This window comes from Gobio gobio (genome assembly GCF_949357685.1).
Source record: "Gobio gobio genome assembly, chromosome: 3".
NCBI lineage: Eukaryota > Metazoa > Chordata > Actinopteri > Cypriniformes > Gobionidae > Gobio > Gobio gobio.
The window spans coordinates 24,054,380-24,067,100 of NC_137099.1; the positions used below are offsets into that span (position 1 = coordinate 24,054,380).

The following is a 12,721-nucleotide window of genomic DNA, read 5'->3' on the forward strand; positions in this document are numbered from 1 at the left end:
ATGAATGCAAACAACAGCTATGCATATATAGGACAAATAACCGCCAATAAGTTGAGTGAAAATACAGTGCCAGACAACGTTAAAAAATAAATAAATATTAAATGAATAATTGTTTACTTGTTTATCAATAACCTTGCATTTTTAAATGTTTTTAAATGTATAAAATGTTTCTGGTTAAGTTAAACAAATAATATTAATAATTCTAATTAGATCTACACCGATCTAATTGGAATACATCACATCGGGTCGGTGTGTCGCCTACGGTGTTCATTTTTTAACACATCCAAAGCTCAAATCGCATCCGAAAATTCCGCATCCACAGATGGTCACACCCCACCCAGCCCCTGTGCGACTCTCCATAGCAAATGAATGACTTCCGGTCCATCGCATGGCATTTTTCGTGTGTAGTGGAAAGGCAACTTAAGGGTCAAAGCGAGAATGGAAAACTTGTGTACAACTAAATTATGGCCTAAAATTCTTGCCAGCGGACCTCATGGAAAAACAAAGAAATTATGATATGAAAGTTATGATATGACCCCTTTAAATCTTTGACAAATGGATCCCAATTGCCAACGTGATGCCTAGAGAATCGTGTAGTGGCGATGAAGCGTTTGGCATACGATAAAAAAATGACCAAAAAAAACAAAAAACAGTGAACAAACGACAAAAATATAACCTCTGCCATTCCTACCCCACTAGATCTTAACACTCTCCAGCCCATAAACGTTGTACCCTTCCTTATAAGTAGCAAAATTCTGAGAATTCTGCGAGGAAGAGGAGGGATTTAGAGCCTGAGTCTTGGCAACCTTCATGCGTTTGGCCTCCGCGCGAGACTTGTAGCAGAACTCCACCAGAGCGACCAGCATGGCCAACCCGAGGCCGCCCACCAGGATGTAGAAGACGCCCGCAACGTTACTCAGGCTGAGGGCGCTAGTCTTCTCCTGCAAGGGGTGAAGGCCAAAGGTCAAAAATGAGGGAGAGAAAGGATGACAGTATGTCAATACTACTAATTATCACTGTATATATGATGACTTTTAATTTTAACGACACATTATGAATTTAAAGGTAACTGCTCTAAATAGACTACAAAAACAGTACAGTATTAAATGTGTATATGAGTGTCTAACAGTAAATCACATAGAATACACAGACGGCTACAAAAGTACAACAGGACAGTGCGGTGCAGTGTGTGCACATAAAGAAGGAAAAAAGACGCCACCTACAGAATTGCAATTAAAGACAGCTGAAGTAAAAGGCAAATATACAAACAACATTTACAGCATTGGTGAGGGAGAAGGAGAGACCGCATGGGAAAGAGAAAGAGAGATAGGAGGGAGAAAGAAAGAGTGTAAGAACCAAAAAATAAAAAGTAACAGGACAAGTTGTCAATAAAGCACAAATACAAAGGAGCACAAGGAAATTCTGAGCCTATACAGGTATGAGTATGTGTGTTTGTGGAGGGGAATGTGGATCAAGTAGTACGCACTTTAGTGTATATAAAACATGTCTTCGCTATGTGTCTCTTGCATGCATTACTGTGTGTTTATATCACATCCCTGCTTGTATAGGCATCATTGATTGTATACACAGGTCAGGCTCTGATTCATGCGGTGGTAAATCTGTGTGGGGGACTTGCTTTGACACACACACACACACACACACACACACACACACACACACACACACACACACACACACACACACACACACACACACACACACACACACACACACACACACACACACACACACACACACACACACACACACACACACACACACACACACACACACACACCATAGGCTATAATTCTTTTTTGCACAAGCTTTCTTTCGTATTACTCTCACACTCTTATTCTCTCATATCCACAAAGACCTCCCCCCCCAAACACACACAGTCTGCTGATTTGGATTTGGATCACCCAAACTGAGACAGTGTTCAAACAAGTTTTCATGCATACACACATACACATTCTAGCCCTGCCAGACACACACACACGCACGCACACACGCACGCACACACACACACACGCTCCCTGCAGTGACTGACCTTACTTCCAGAGTCCTTGGCTCCACATTCTCCCTTATCGTACCACCATTTGTTTTTCAGCTTGTCTAAGATGCCTTGCTCACTGAGTTTCAATACTGCAAGGTTTACTGGCGTTCTTCGCGTATGGGAAATAACATAAATAACATTATCAATGTTATTTTATGTTATTGTCAGTAACATTTGCACTCGCTAACAGCGCTGGTAATGATTCAGCCCTGAGCGTGGTGGCGATCAGCAGTCTGCGCTCCATTTGGCATTCGGCAAACGCGGCTTTGCCGTGCCAGATGTGCACAGACTCATCGCCGTGAGCAGGAAGCATAAACAGTGCCCGTCAACGAGCCGTATACCTCTGGGAATGTCTTTTTTTAGGCAGTCTAGATTTTGTTTTAGTGTAGATGTGGCTTACTGAAAGACACATCTTCGTTGACCAATTGATGGTATAATCAAGTTAGTATAGGTGCCTCGGCTTGTTTTCTGGGACCGCTGGTAGTGCTTTCTGCTCATTTGCATTTTGCTCATTTCATTTTTTACCCATATGTCCCAAGCACGGGTCTGACCTTTGACTCCCCGCCTCCGCTGCCGCACTCTCCTTTGTCGTACCACCATTTGTTTTTCAATTTATCCAGAAGCCCCTGCTCGTTCAGTTTTAGCACTGCAAGGTTTACCGCGTTTCTTAAACAAACGATAAAACATACTTGTCAGACAGCATGAGGGGGGGCGGGGCTGCAGCGGGCCACGCCCCCCACAAGTTGCATAGAATGAATGGAACATTGGGTTAGACAATCCATCAATCAATCAATCAAATCAACCAACCAATCAAAATGATGTTAAACAACCCATTAAAATGTAAGGTGGTCGAGCTTTAAGAGTTCTTTTTTAAACTCAAACTCTTGAGGCAGGAGGCTAGAACAGAGGAGGATCAGCAATAGTATCAGTTATTACACAACCGCACATACAGATCCTCAAATCAGTTAGCAGAAAACACTTTAAGCGTTGAGGCAAACAAATCTGGTTAGAAGTATCAAGAAAGACAGCATGCGTAGTTCAAACAGTGCATCATCAAATGCATTCATAATCAAGTTACTGTTTTCAGCCTCTGAATCAGCAGCTTAAACATTCTGTAATGCTTATGGCGACCATTCAAAATCCAAGTGCCCAAACACATGCAGTGATTATTACTGATTATCAATAATAATAGCATTTGTCATAACAACACAGTCTGGTTGCAAGAGGCCATTGCTTCAGTCATTAAGAACAGACATGCATTCAATAAAACAGATGCTAATGGCAAACAGGAGAAGAAGGGGTTACTCTGAAATCAAATTAGCTCTTTTGGTACTAAGTGTAAATCTGGTCTCCAGTTTTTCACTACTACACTATGCTTTGGTTTAGAGGGGGTGGAAAGCTATTTGTGAGAAAGCAATATAGTTAATAACTATATAAATAGTTTAACCGTTTGCCAATGTTTGCTTCATTGAACACATGGCAGTTGATTATCAGCAAATCCGGCGAAAAAAGGCTTCAGAAATTGTAGACTATTGGGGGGGGGAGGGGGGGGGGGGGTACTGAGCTCCATGAGTAGACTTGGTAATTCCTGGAAAAGAATCACATGAACTAATCTATTACGTTTAGGGCTGTCAAAATTAGAATGGTAACACAAGCAAGTAATTAAAATGTTTAACGCGGTTAACGCATTTTTCACATATGTAAGAAAACACGAAGAAAAGAGTGTGTTTCGGCTTAATCACCACTCCCCTGACTCATTTTTGTCAGCATTTTTCATTAATCGGATATCGGTTTTGTAATACGCATCAATGGATAAGTATAGGTTCAGTTATAGTATAAACATTTTATGAGCTGAATTAGTTATCAAACTCAATAAGTATAAAATATCACATGTAAGATTAAGTCCATAAACTGCATGAAAATTGTTACATTATATATTGCAGATGAACATATTTCCACTAATTACCAAAGTCAATAATTACACATATTATCCAAACTTTTCTTTTCTTAAAAAAAGGAATTGAATGTGTTAACGTGTTAACTACAACAAAATATGAAATTAATTCCAAAATATATTTGAATCATCTGACAGCCCTAATATTTTTTATATATAATCTTAATTCATTGTGCATTTTAATATGGTGCTAACTTGCTTCCTATTGAAATCTTAAAACTTAACTTGTTATTAAGCTTATGATAAGAGACTACATTATGCTCCATTTTCTATGTCATCATTCTCGAGAGCACCGGTTGCCAGGTAACCTGCTTGTCAGCTGTCAGCTACACTTTCTAGCCCTCACTATCTCTGCAGTTTCCTTGGAAACTCTCTACACTGCTGTTTATACCTAGGTTACCATTCATCCCTACTCTCAGTTCTGCTATTACCTAGTTTACCTCATTTTAAAAGAGGACCCCCGGCCTACATCAGGGTAGGTGGGATACTATAACAACATGGGCCATATTGTTATACTACTCCACCCACCTTAAAGCAGATCCCTTGGGTGTAGCGATGCCGTAGCCTTTAGAGTCAAGGTTCCCTCCGACCTTCATGGTGTCACAGGGCTTGCGCTGCTCGATGTACTCATTCATAGTGGACTCCAGAAGGTAGGCATATTTGCCTTTGGATTTTCGGACACGCAAAACGCCTTCTACTGTGTTTTTAACAAACACCGATGGTTCTGCACTCTTCATGTACTGCCACATCTTGTCAAAGAGAGCAATCTTGGATCTCTGGATAAAGAAATAGAGACAAAGAAAAGGAAAGATTTAGATTCAGGGTAGGGAGGAAATGAGGGTTAGCATTGTCAACTTTTTCATTCTAGATCTAGTAATTTATTCAAAAATACATTAAAAATGCAATTCAGTATTTTATTTATTTAAAAATATCTGTTATAAAAATAAATAAGTTATAACAAAGATAAAACCTATTCAATTCAATTTAATAAAAACAAATATAATTTTCTTAAAAAGAAAACGTTATTAAGTACAATTGCATAATCTATTATTATTATTTCGTAGGAAAAAAGTGAAGCAGTTTTTCTAAAATATTTGAAAAAACATTTGTCTGTCAAATCAAAGTCATGTTGTGTAGAATGCAGAAACATTTAGAACCCCTAAAGATCATATTGACCCTCGTGTATCAAGGTCAATAAGTCTTAAAATATCAGATAATTTGATCTTTTCATGACATGACAAGGTTAACCCGCAAAAAAAAAAAAATGTATTTATGAATTAATAATTGATTTGTAAAAAATACAATAGGCCACATTTATTAAACAGGGCAAATTAGAGAACACAGACGCAGCCGGAACATTTCCATAATGACCAAAGCAATCTACACAATGAACAGCGCAAATTAGCGTCTGGTTTAAGACATGCTTTTTTTGGTTGGTAAATAATGGCGTAAATACCAGTAAATTGACGAGCGCAAACCTTAGTAAATCACCTTGCGTGAACAGTTAAGTACTCTCCTCCCATAAATTTTGCATCTGAAAGGCAAAGACTTTAAGACTCCTACAAATGCATGCAATAAGGTCAGCCGCAAAAATAAATCGAGCATACTGCGTTAGTTCAGGCAGGCTACGTAGTCAAGCTCCGCTATCAGCTGAGTGGAAATTACTTAATTACTTCCAATTACGCCTTACTTAAGCATAGCTTCACTTCAATTTGCCTGCTTGGACGCTTCTGCTGCACCCTGCTTTTGCAACCCACCTCCTCCCCAGCTCCTCCTTAAACTGTGTTTAACTTAAAGGAACTGTATGTAAGAAATGTATTTCAATTAATCATAAAATGGCCCTGATATGTCACTAGACATTAAGAAATCATGTTAATTTCAAATATTTATATCACTGACAACGGTTGTCCGGCCAATATATTGTCATTTTAAAAGTGAAGTTGCAGCCCTCAACTGATGATGATGTTGACATGTTGTGTTTTGGCCTGAAGCGCCACCCTCTACCTATCTACCAATCATGAAGTCAGTAGTGTTTCTGCATTCGGGTTGCCAGCTCTGCTCTAGTTACCACAGCTGCAGCTACAAACTTTTTGGATAAACAATGTCTAACTTTACGAAACCTAAACGACCTCGTTATGAATCAGAAAAACGTTGTGACAGTGTCCGAAATAAAACAAGGATTTGTATAGGAGATGCCTTTGAAAGATGTAGACGGCTGAAAACGGAGAATAATTTGAAGACTGATGCCAACGTTGCTAATTTTCTCCTGGACAGGTAAGGTTCATCTATGTTTGGCTAACTTGTAACGTTACTTAATGTAAATGGACATTTCAAATATTCATGACAGTCGAACAAAGATATACATGTTCGTGCAAAGTAACGTTAGGTTAGCGCAGATGGAGGAGGTGGGTCATTGAATTGAAAAGGTAACGTTAAGGAATTGTTTGGTAAATAAAAACGGTGAGTCGTCATTGCTAACATTAGTAATGCATTATCAGAGCCCGTTTCTCTGTCATTATGCTGAGACGCTGAGGAAAACAACATTAGCACGCCTATTATGGCAATGTGAAAACGTATTTGAGACCGTAGCCTAACGTTACCTCATTTTCCTCATTCGTTCTTCGCATATATAGTGGACAAAACATGCTGCAAGTTGACCTGTATGACCATTGCTAATGTTATTTAGCTTTGCTGTAATTTTACTATAACATACTATAGTATTTTTTCATGTGGGAATGTACGAGCGTTCATATTTACGATTATATTTGGCTAATCGCCATAAGTAAATTGCGATTCATAATTACTTCACAAAACATCGCTCTTGAAGCATAAACATAATTAACAGAAAGAAATAAACGTACTGTGTAGGACTCGTCACTTGCCATTGAAAGCTCCGTGTAGCAGCCTACGTTCCTGCTGGATCCTACAGCCTATCTGGCAGCCTCGAGTCAGGGGGCGGGGGAGAGGGGATACACCGCTCTACAGTCATTTGAAAGTGATTGCAGTACCAGTTTTGGCCACAGTCCTACATACAGCTCCTTTAATCAATGTCATTCTGTTGTCATCGATGCATACTCTGTTCTAAATGGGGGATTTGCTCTGCCCTCCCAGTTTAAAATGGAAGGTTGTCCCCAGAATCTGTTCCCTGTCTTGGCTTTTCATGGAGCTCATGAAAAGGATGGGGAATTTAGACCATACCGCCAAATGTAAATTTTTTCGAAACATGCCAATAAAAAGTTGACTAAAAGTTTGTCTATGGTGTTTTTGACTTAACTGGACCTGACTGAACTGTGTATATGCCTTTTCAACGCAAATTTTTCACTGCGCTTCTTTAGTAAATCCTGACAGTAGTTTTTTAATGCCAGAAGAGAGTTTGCATTGGCGCTAGGGCTGGGCGATATGGTCAAAAAATTATCTCGATAAAATATTTTCATATCAGTCAATATTGATAATTATTACGATAAATGTCAAATTGTTATTTCTTTCAAATTTAAAGGCAGCTCCCAAGTGAAAGTTGTAGAAACCAGACTGTTAATTGTGGTTTTAAGCTACTTTTTATTGTCAGATTATGACAAACACTTCACGTTTTTGAATTCCTTACACTTTTCCAGTGATTTTTATTCCAGTCAACAAAATACATTTCTTAATAGAAAAAATTAATGTCTTAGTTTCCGCATGTTCTAATAGGTGATATAGTTTCTAGTCATGAAACAGGTTTGTCTTGCCTGACTTTGGCATATATCTTCGGCACAGTTTGCAGAGCAGGCTGCAGTATTAATAATATTACATGTTTTGTCTTAGAAATGCACATTTGACAGTGAGTTGACAGTAGTAGTAGTAGCTTGAGTTAGGAGGATGCAGATGTAAATTTATGTTCATTAACAAAAACATGGACATCTGTAAAAATTCCTTCTCGTGTCGAGTTCTTTGCCAGTAGAGCGTGTACTTTTGATGTGCATGTTAAAAGCTGCACGCTGACTGGTTGTTGTCACAATTATTTCTGCTGTGTGATTGGGTGTTAGAGTAATCCATATAGAGTAAAAATGTCCAGAGTTTATCATCGTTATCGACATCAATTTTATCGCGATTCGATATGATATTGTTTATCGGCCCAGCCCTTTTCGGCGCAAACTGTTAGTGAATCTGGCTCTTAAAAGCATTTAATAACGTTTTTGAAAATGATTATTTGTACACTCATAACTCACGTTAATATTTTTTTACTTGATGGCTGTTTAGGCTGTCTGCCAACCTAAAAATTAAGTCCACTTGGTCCACTCACCCTAAAGAATTCTTTGGTTGAGCCTGCATCCAATGTCCCATAAGCAATCTCGGTCTGTTTGGCCAGGTCTTCAGCACTTTCGATAGGTGACACCATCCTCTCCACAGTAAGAAAGGCAGCCAGGTTAGCCGTGTAGGAGGAGATGATGATGAGTGTGAAAAACCACCACACACCACCAACTATACGGCCAGACAAGGACCTACACACAGCAAACACAGTCAACCACACAAACGCTCACATGCTCCACCAACAGAACCAGCAAAGAAAGAAAGAAAGAAAGAAAGAAAGAAAGAAAGAAAGAAAGAAAGAAAGAAAGAAAGAAAGAAAGAAAGAAAGAAAGAAAGAAAGAAAGAAAGAAAGAAAGAAAGAAAGAAAGAAAGAGAATCCCTTTTACTTTGGAGAAAATGGGGAATATGCAGCCGAAACACGGTACCACTCCAAGAGGGCAGGAAACGGCGACCTTGTGCACTTTACTGTTCCCAGCCGGGTGAGTATATATTTACAGAAGAAATGTTCAACCAAATTTTAAACCACAACTTCGATTAAACATTTCTAATCCTGTGTTAGCTCTTTCTTCTTACCCATGTAACACTGAAGTTACGATAACTTACGATATTTTACAAGTTAAATAATATCAAGATTATTTCCAGTGGAAATGGATACGAAGCAAGAACTGCAGGAGCGTGAACATACACAAACCACGGCAACTGTGGGAAAACTGTTGGTGCACAAAGACGAAAGCACACCCCACGCGCTAGCCAGCTAGCATTAGCGCTCACTGCATGCACCAACCTTGGCGAAATATCGCATCCCTGCTGCATAAAAGCGCCCAGAGAAAACCACAGACTATTAAAGATGCCAAATTCGTTGGTAGATTCGCTAGGGCCCAGCTGCCCATCCTCAAACTCTTCAGTGTGCCACTCGTAAGGGCTGAAGCGGCTAACAAGGAAGAGCACAACGCTAACTCCGATGTAGGCGAATACAATGCACATCCAGATCTCGTAGGCCAATGGGTCCAGAAAAGAGAAGACACCCGGCTTGGATTTCTGTGGTTTCTTGATCATAATGGATATGCCCAGACTCATGAAAGGTTTCGAGAAGTCGATCACCTCCTCTCTGACCAGAGTGATAGTGAGAGGAGCTACAGCTATGTCTGCTTTCTGTCAACAGTAAAGAGAAGAGGAATCAGATTAATGAGAAACATACACACATATAAGAGATATACACTAACAGTTAACATTTTGGATCAGTTAAAATAATTTTTTTGATCAAAAGTACAGTAAAAGCAGTAATATCCTGAAATATTCTCAGTTTGAAATCGCTGGTGTTTCTTACATCACAAACTACCTTCTAACCAATCACATCAACGTACGGGCAGGCAATAACATGTCCTTAAAGTGGTCATGAATTGAGAAATCAACTTTCCCTTGAGCTTTTGATATATGAAGGGTCATGGTAATATAAGAATATCCTGTAAGTTTCAGAGCTGAAAACTTCCTTGTTAGTCAAAGAAAAGCTTTTATTGACACCAGGCCCAGCAAACGATCGATTTCAGAATGTGCCCGGCTGTGGGTGAGAGTGTAGTGAAGCATCGCCTCAACAGTAGAAGAACGAAGCCTGATTCTGTAGCCCCGCCCACCGACTCGTGCCACTAACATGACAGCTAAGAGCAGCATAGAGCTAAACAGCATTGAATTTCTAAGCAGTAAACATACCACATAAGCTTTTCGGATTCTGATTTTTAAGCATTCGGATTCCAATATTATGAATGCATGGATGAACTTTATTTTTAATGAATATCCAGCTCACGTTGGGAAGATTGCCTGTTTGTTCATTTAACCACGGAGTCGTTTGTAAACAAGAGACTGGATTTGCAGACAGGATGAGATTACATGAACGAATGAAGCAACACACTAATATGAGTAAAAACTGTTTTTTTTATATGTGATAGTATTGCATTGTTACAGATCATTTGATATCTTTGGATTATGTGTACATGTCTAACAGAACATACCTTAGCACGCTGTCACAGGCTGGAGAATACTTTATTTGTGGTGTTTTTGGTTCATTTCTGTCTTGATGTGCGTTGTTCACTCTCTTGACTCGATATTTGAAGGGTGCGTGCGCCCATACACGCGTGTGTGTGTGCGGTTTATGATGAACTATATGCCTTTCTGACATTCCAAGCTGTTCAAAGCATTTCTAAGGATGCCGATTTTCAGAAGGCAGAAGTCTCTGAGACTCTGAGATGACGAACGGGAACATGATTTGTGTATCATTAGCAACACATTATTAGCTGTTTGATAACGTAGTCAAGCAAAATGCTAATCATATTAATTACTGTTATGTGTCCGATGTTGTAAAGAGCGATACATAAAACGCATTACCATTCTGATACATCGACTTAGATGAGCCTGTATAATTCTGGTTCAAACATATATGGATGAATTAAACCAGTATTTCCACTTGCCATGTGCAGCATTTACTATAGTAAAGTGGAGTGAGTGGAACAGGTATTCTGAGCTGGTGTGAGTTAGTGAAGGCGGGGCTAATTTGCATTTTAATGTGTCTGCGTATACTAATTGAAGCAAGGGTGTAGAGTTATATTCAAGCTATTTTAAATTATGAAGAATGCTTATTCACAGGATTTTTTTTAAATATGCCATTTTGGTGATCAAAGATGAGTTTTATGGGATAAAAAGGGATACAATTATTAACTACCCTGGGACTTTAATTATTCCATACTTTTGACCTTTAGTGTATGATTAAAATAAAATTTTCCTGGAGCTGGTGTTCACTGTTTCTCAATAGTGCACTAGTGCGAGTAAGTGTATGCTTTACTTCTCACCCCATACACCAGTTCCCCAACCATGCCATTCCAGATCTTGGTCTCAGCATCTCGTGCGCCATACTTTCCATCTGCTACAATCCTCAGCTGATACTTAAACCCACAATGCTTAGCAATCTCAGCGGCCAGATCCACACAGTATCCTTCATAACGTTCATTATCGGTGAATAACTCTGAATTCTTTTTCAGCATTACATACGGTGCCTCCTACAACATGCAGAGAAATATATTGACATATCTACAAATTTAAGTGATTTCAATTGTGTTTGATATGGAATATCATGGAATATATCTTACCAGGATTGTTGTCACAACAACCGTTTTATTCTCCATTCCCATGGTGTCGTTAGGGAAAAGGTCAGATTTCGTCACGGCCATCTTGTCCACCTCATTCCAGTAACCAATCTGAGAAAAAGTATATATTTATGAAATAGAAAGTGCTCTTTTGTTGAGATTACAAAACACAAATAATCAAATGTGTAAGACTGGAGAAACCTTGAGAACTGTAGGAGATTGTGACTCTCTGAGAAAACAAAGGAAATTACCATCTGAACTGTCTCTTACGAAATTAGCATTACCATTCGAGACGCAAATCTCACCTCAGTAAAATCTATATGGTTTAATGTGAGCAAGAATTATACAGTATTATAGATGTTTGGTATCATTTGAAATGTCTCAGTGCGACTGGTACAAAGATCTCATCCCCACAGAAGTAAACCAAAAAGGTAATAAAGGTTTTAAGAGTTTAGAAATATTTTGCTTATTACAGTGGGTGTGTCTTCGGCCAAATGGTCTTTACCTCCTGCCGTCAATACAGGTCTATGGGACAGTGATTCATGTAAATTCCCATTTAGTTCCACATGTCTCCAATTGAAAGAGGTTTCTGTCTTGGTCAGGTATCCATATTTTATTCTTTACTTCAGAGCATTTGATGTTACTTATGGATTATCTTTGAATTGATTATGTAATTGGCATGATATATTTACCTGACTAATAATAAATTGTTACACTGATTTATTCTGATTTACTCTGGAATTATTAACTAACTCTAGTATATTATGAATGGGTATAATTTCAACAAAGGGTTAAACAGAATAATTAAATGTGTAGTTAAACTATTAAATATAAATGACCAAATAACCAATTGGCATTCTAACCTAAATTCAAGATTATGATTAAATGGAGTCAGATAAAAGTAAATTGGAATTAAATTACTTTGCCCCGCTGAAAAGACCGAACGCGCAAGAGACCTTCACCCACTAATCGTAAGCCTTCACTGGGACGATTGGGGGGGGCCTTACAAATGTTTACTTTAACAGGTGCTAAGAGTTGAGGTTAGGAATCAAGAACCGTTAAGTGACTCTTTAATGTCTGTATTTTTATGCAAATGTGGACAGAACACTGTAATAAAATATTCAGACAGTGTTTCCTACATCGCTATTCAGTGGTGCTGTGGCCAGACTGAGTCAACAGTGCCAAAGAAAAATAAATTATGTTTGAACTGGGCTGTCTGCTTGTAGTCTGACTTGAATGTGATGAAATAGAAAGACTGTGTGCAATGAAATAAGACCATAAATTGTCAAC

The 12,721-nt window shown here is 38.7% G+C and overlaps 1 protein-coding gene across 1 annotated transcript in view; it reads right to left on the minus strand.

Annotated features, from left to right (window-relative positions):
* The window catches only part of gria2a (glutamate receptor, ionotropic, AMPA 2a), a 56,057-nt gene that overhangs the window by 3,524 nt on the left and 39,812 nt on the right, over positions 1 to 12,721 (minus strand). The window contains exons 9-15 of the mRNA XM_079812244.1: positions 11,435 to 11,542; positions 11,138 to 11,344; positions 9,082 to 9,449; positions 8,290 to 8,488; positions 4,539 to 4,786; positions 2,608 to 2,722; positions 807 to 941 (exon numbers count right to left, since the gene is read on the minus strand). Coding sequence (XP_079668370.1) covers positions 807 to 941; positions 2,608 to 2,722; positions 4,539 to 4,786; positions 8,290 to 8,488; positions 9,082 to 9,449; positions 11,138 to 11,344; positions 11,435 to 11,542 — 1,380 coding nt within the window. The remainder of the gene's footprint in view (positions 1 to 806; positions 942 to 2,607; positions 2,723 to 4,538; positions 4,787 to 8,289; positions 8,489 to 9,081; positions 9,450 to 11,137; positions 11,345 to 11,434; positions 11,543 to 12,721) is intronic.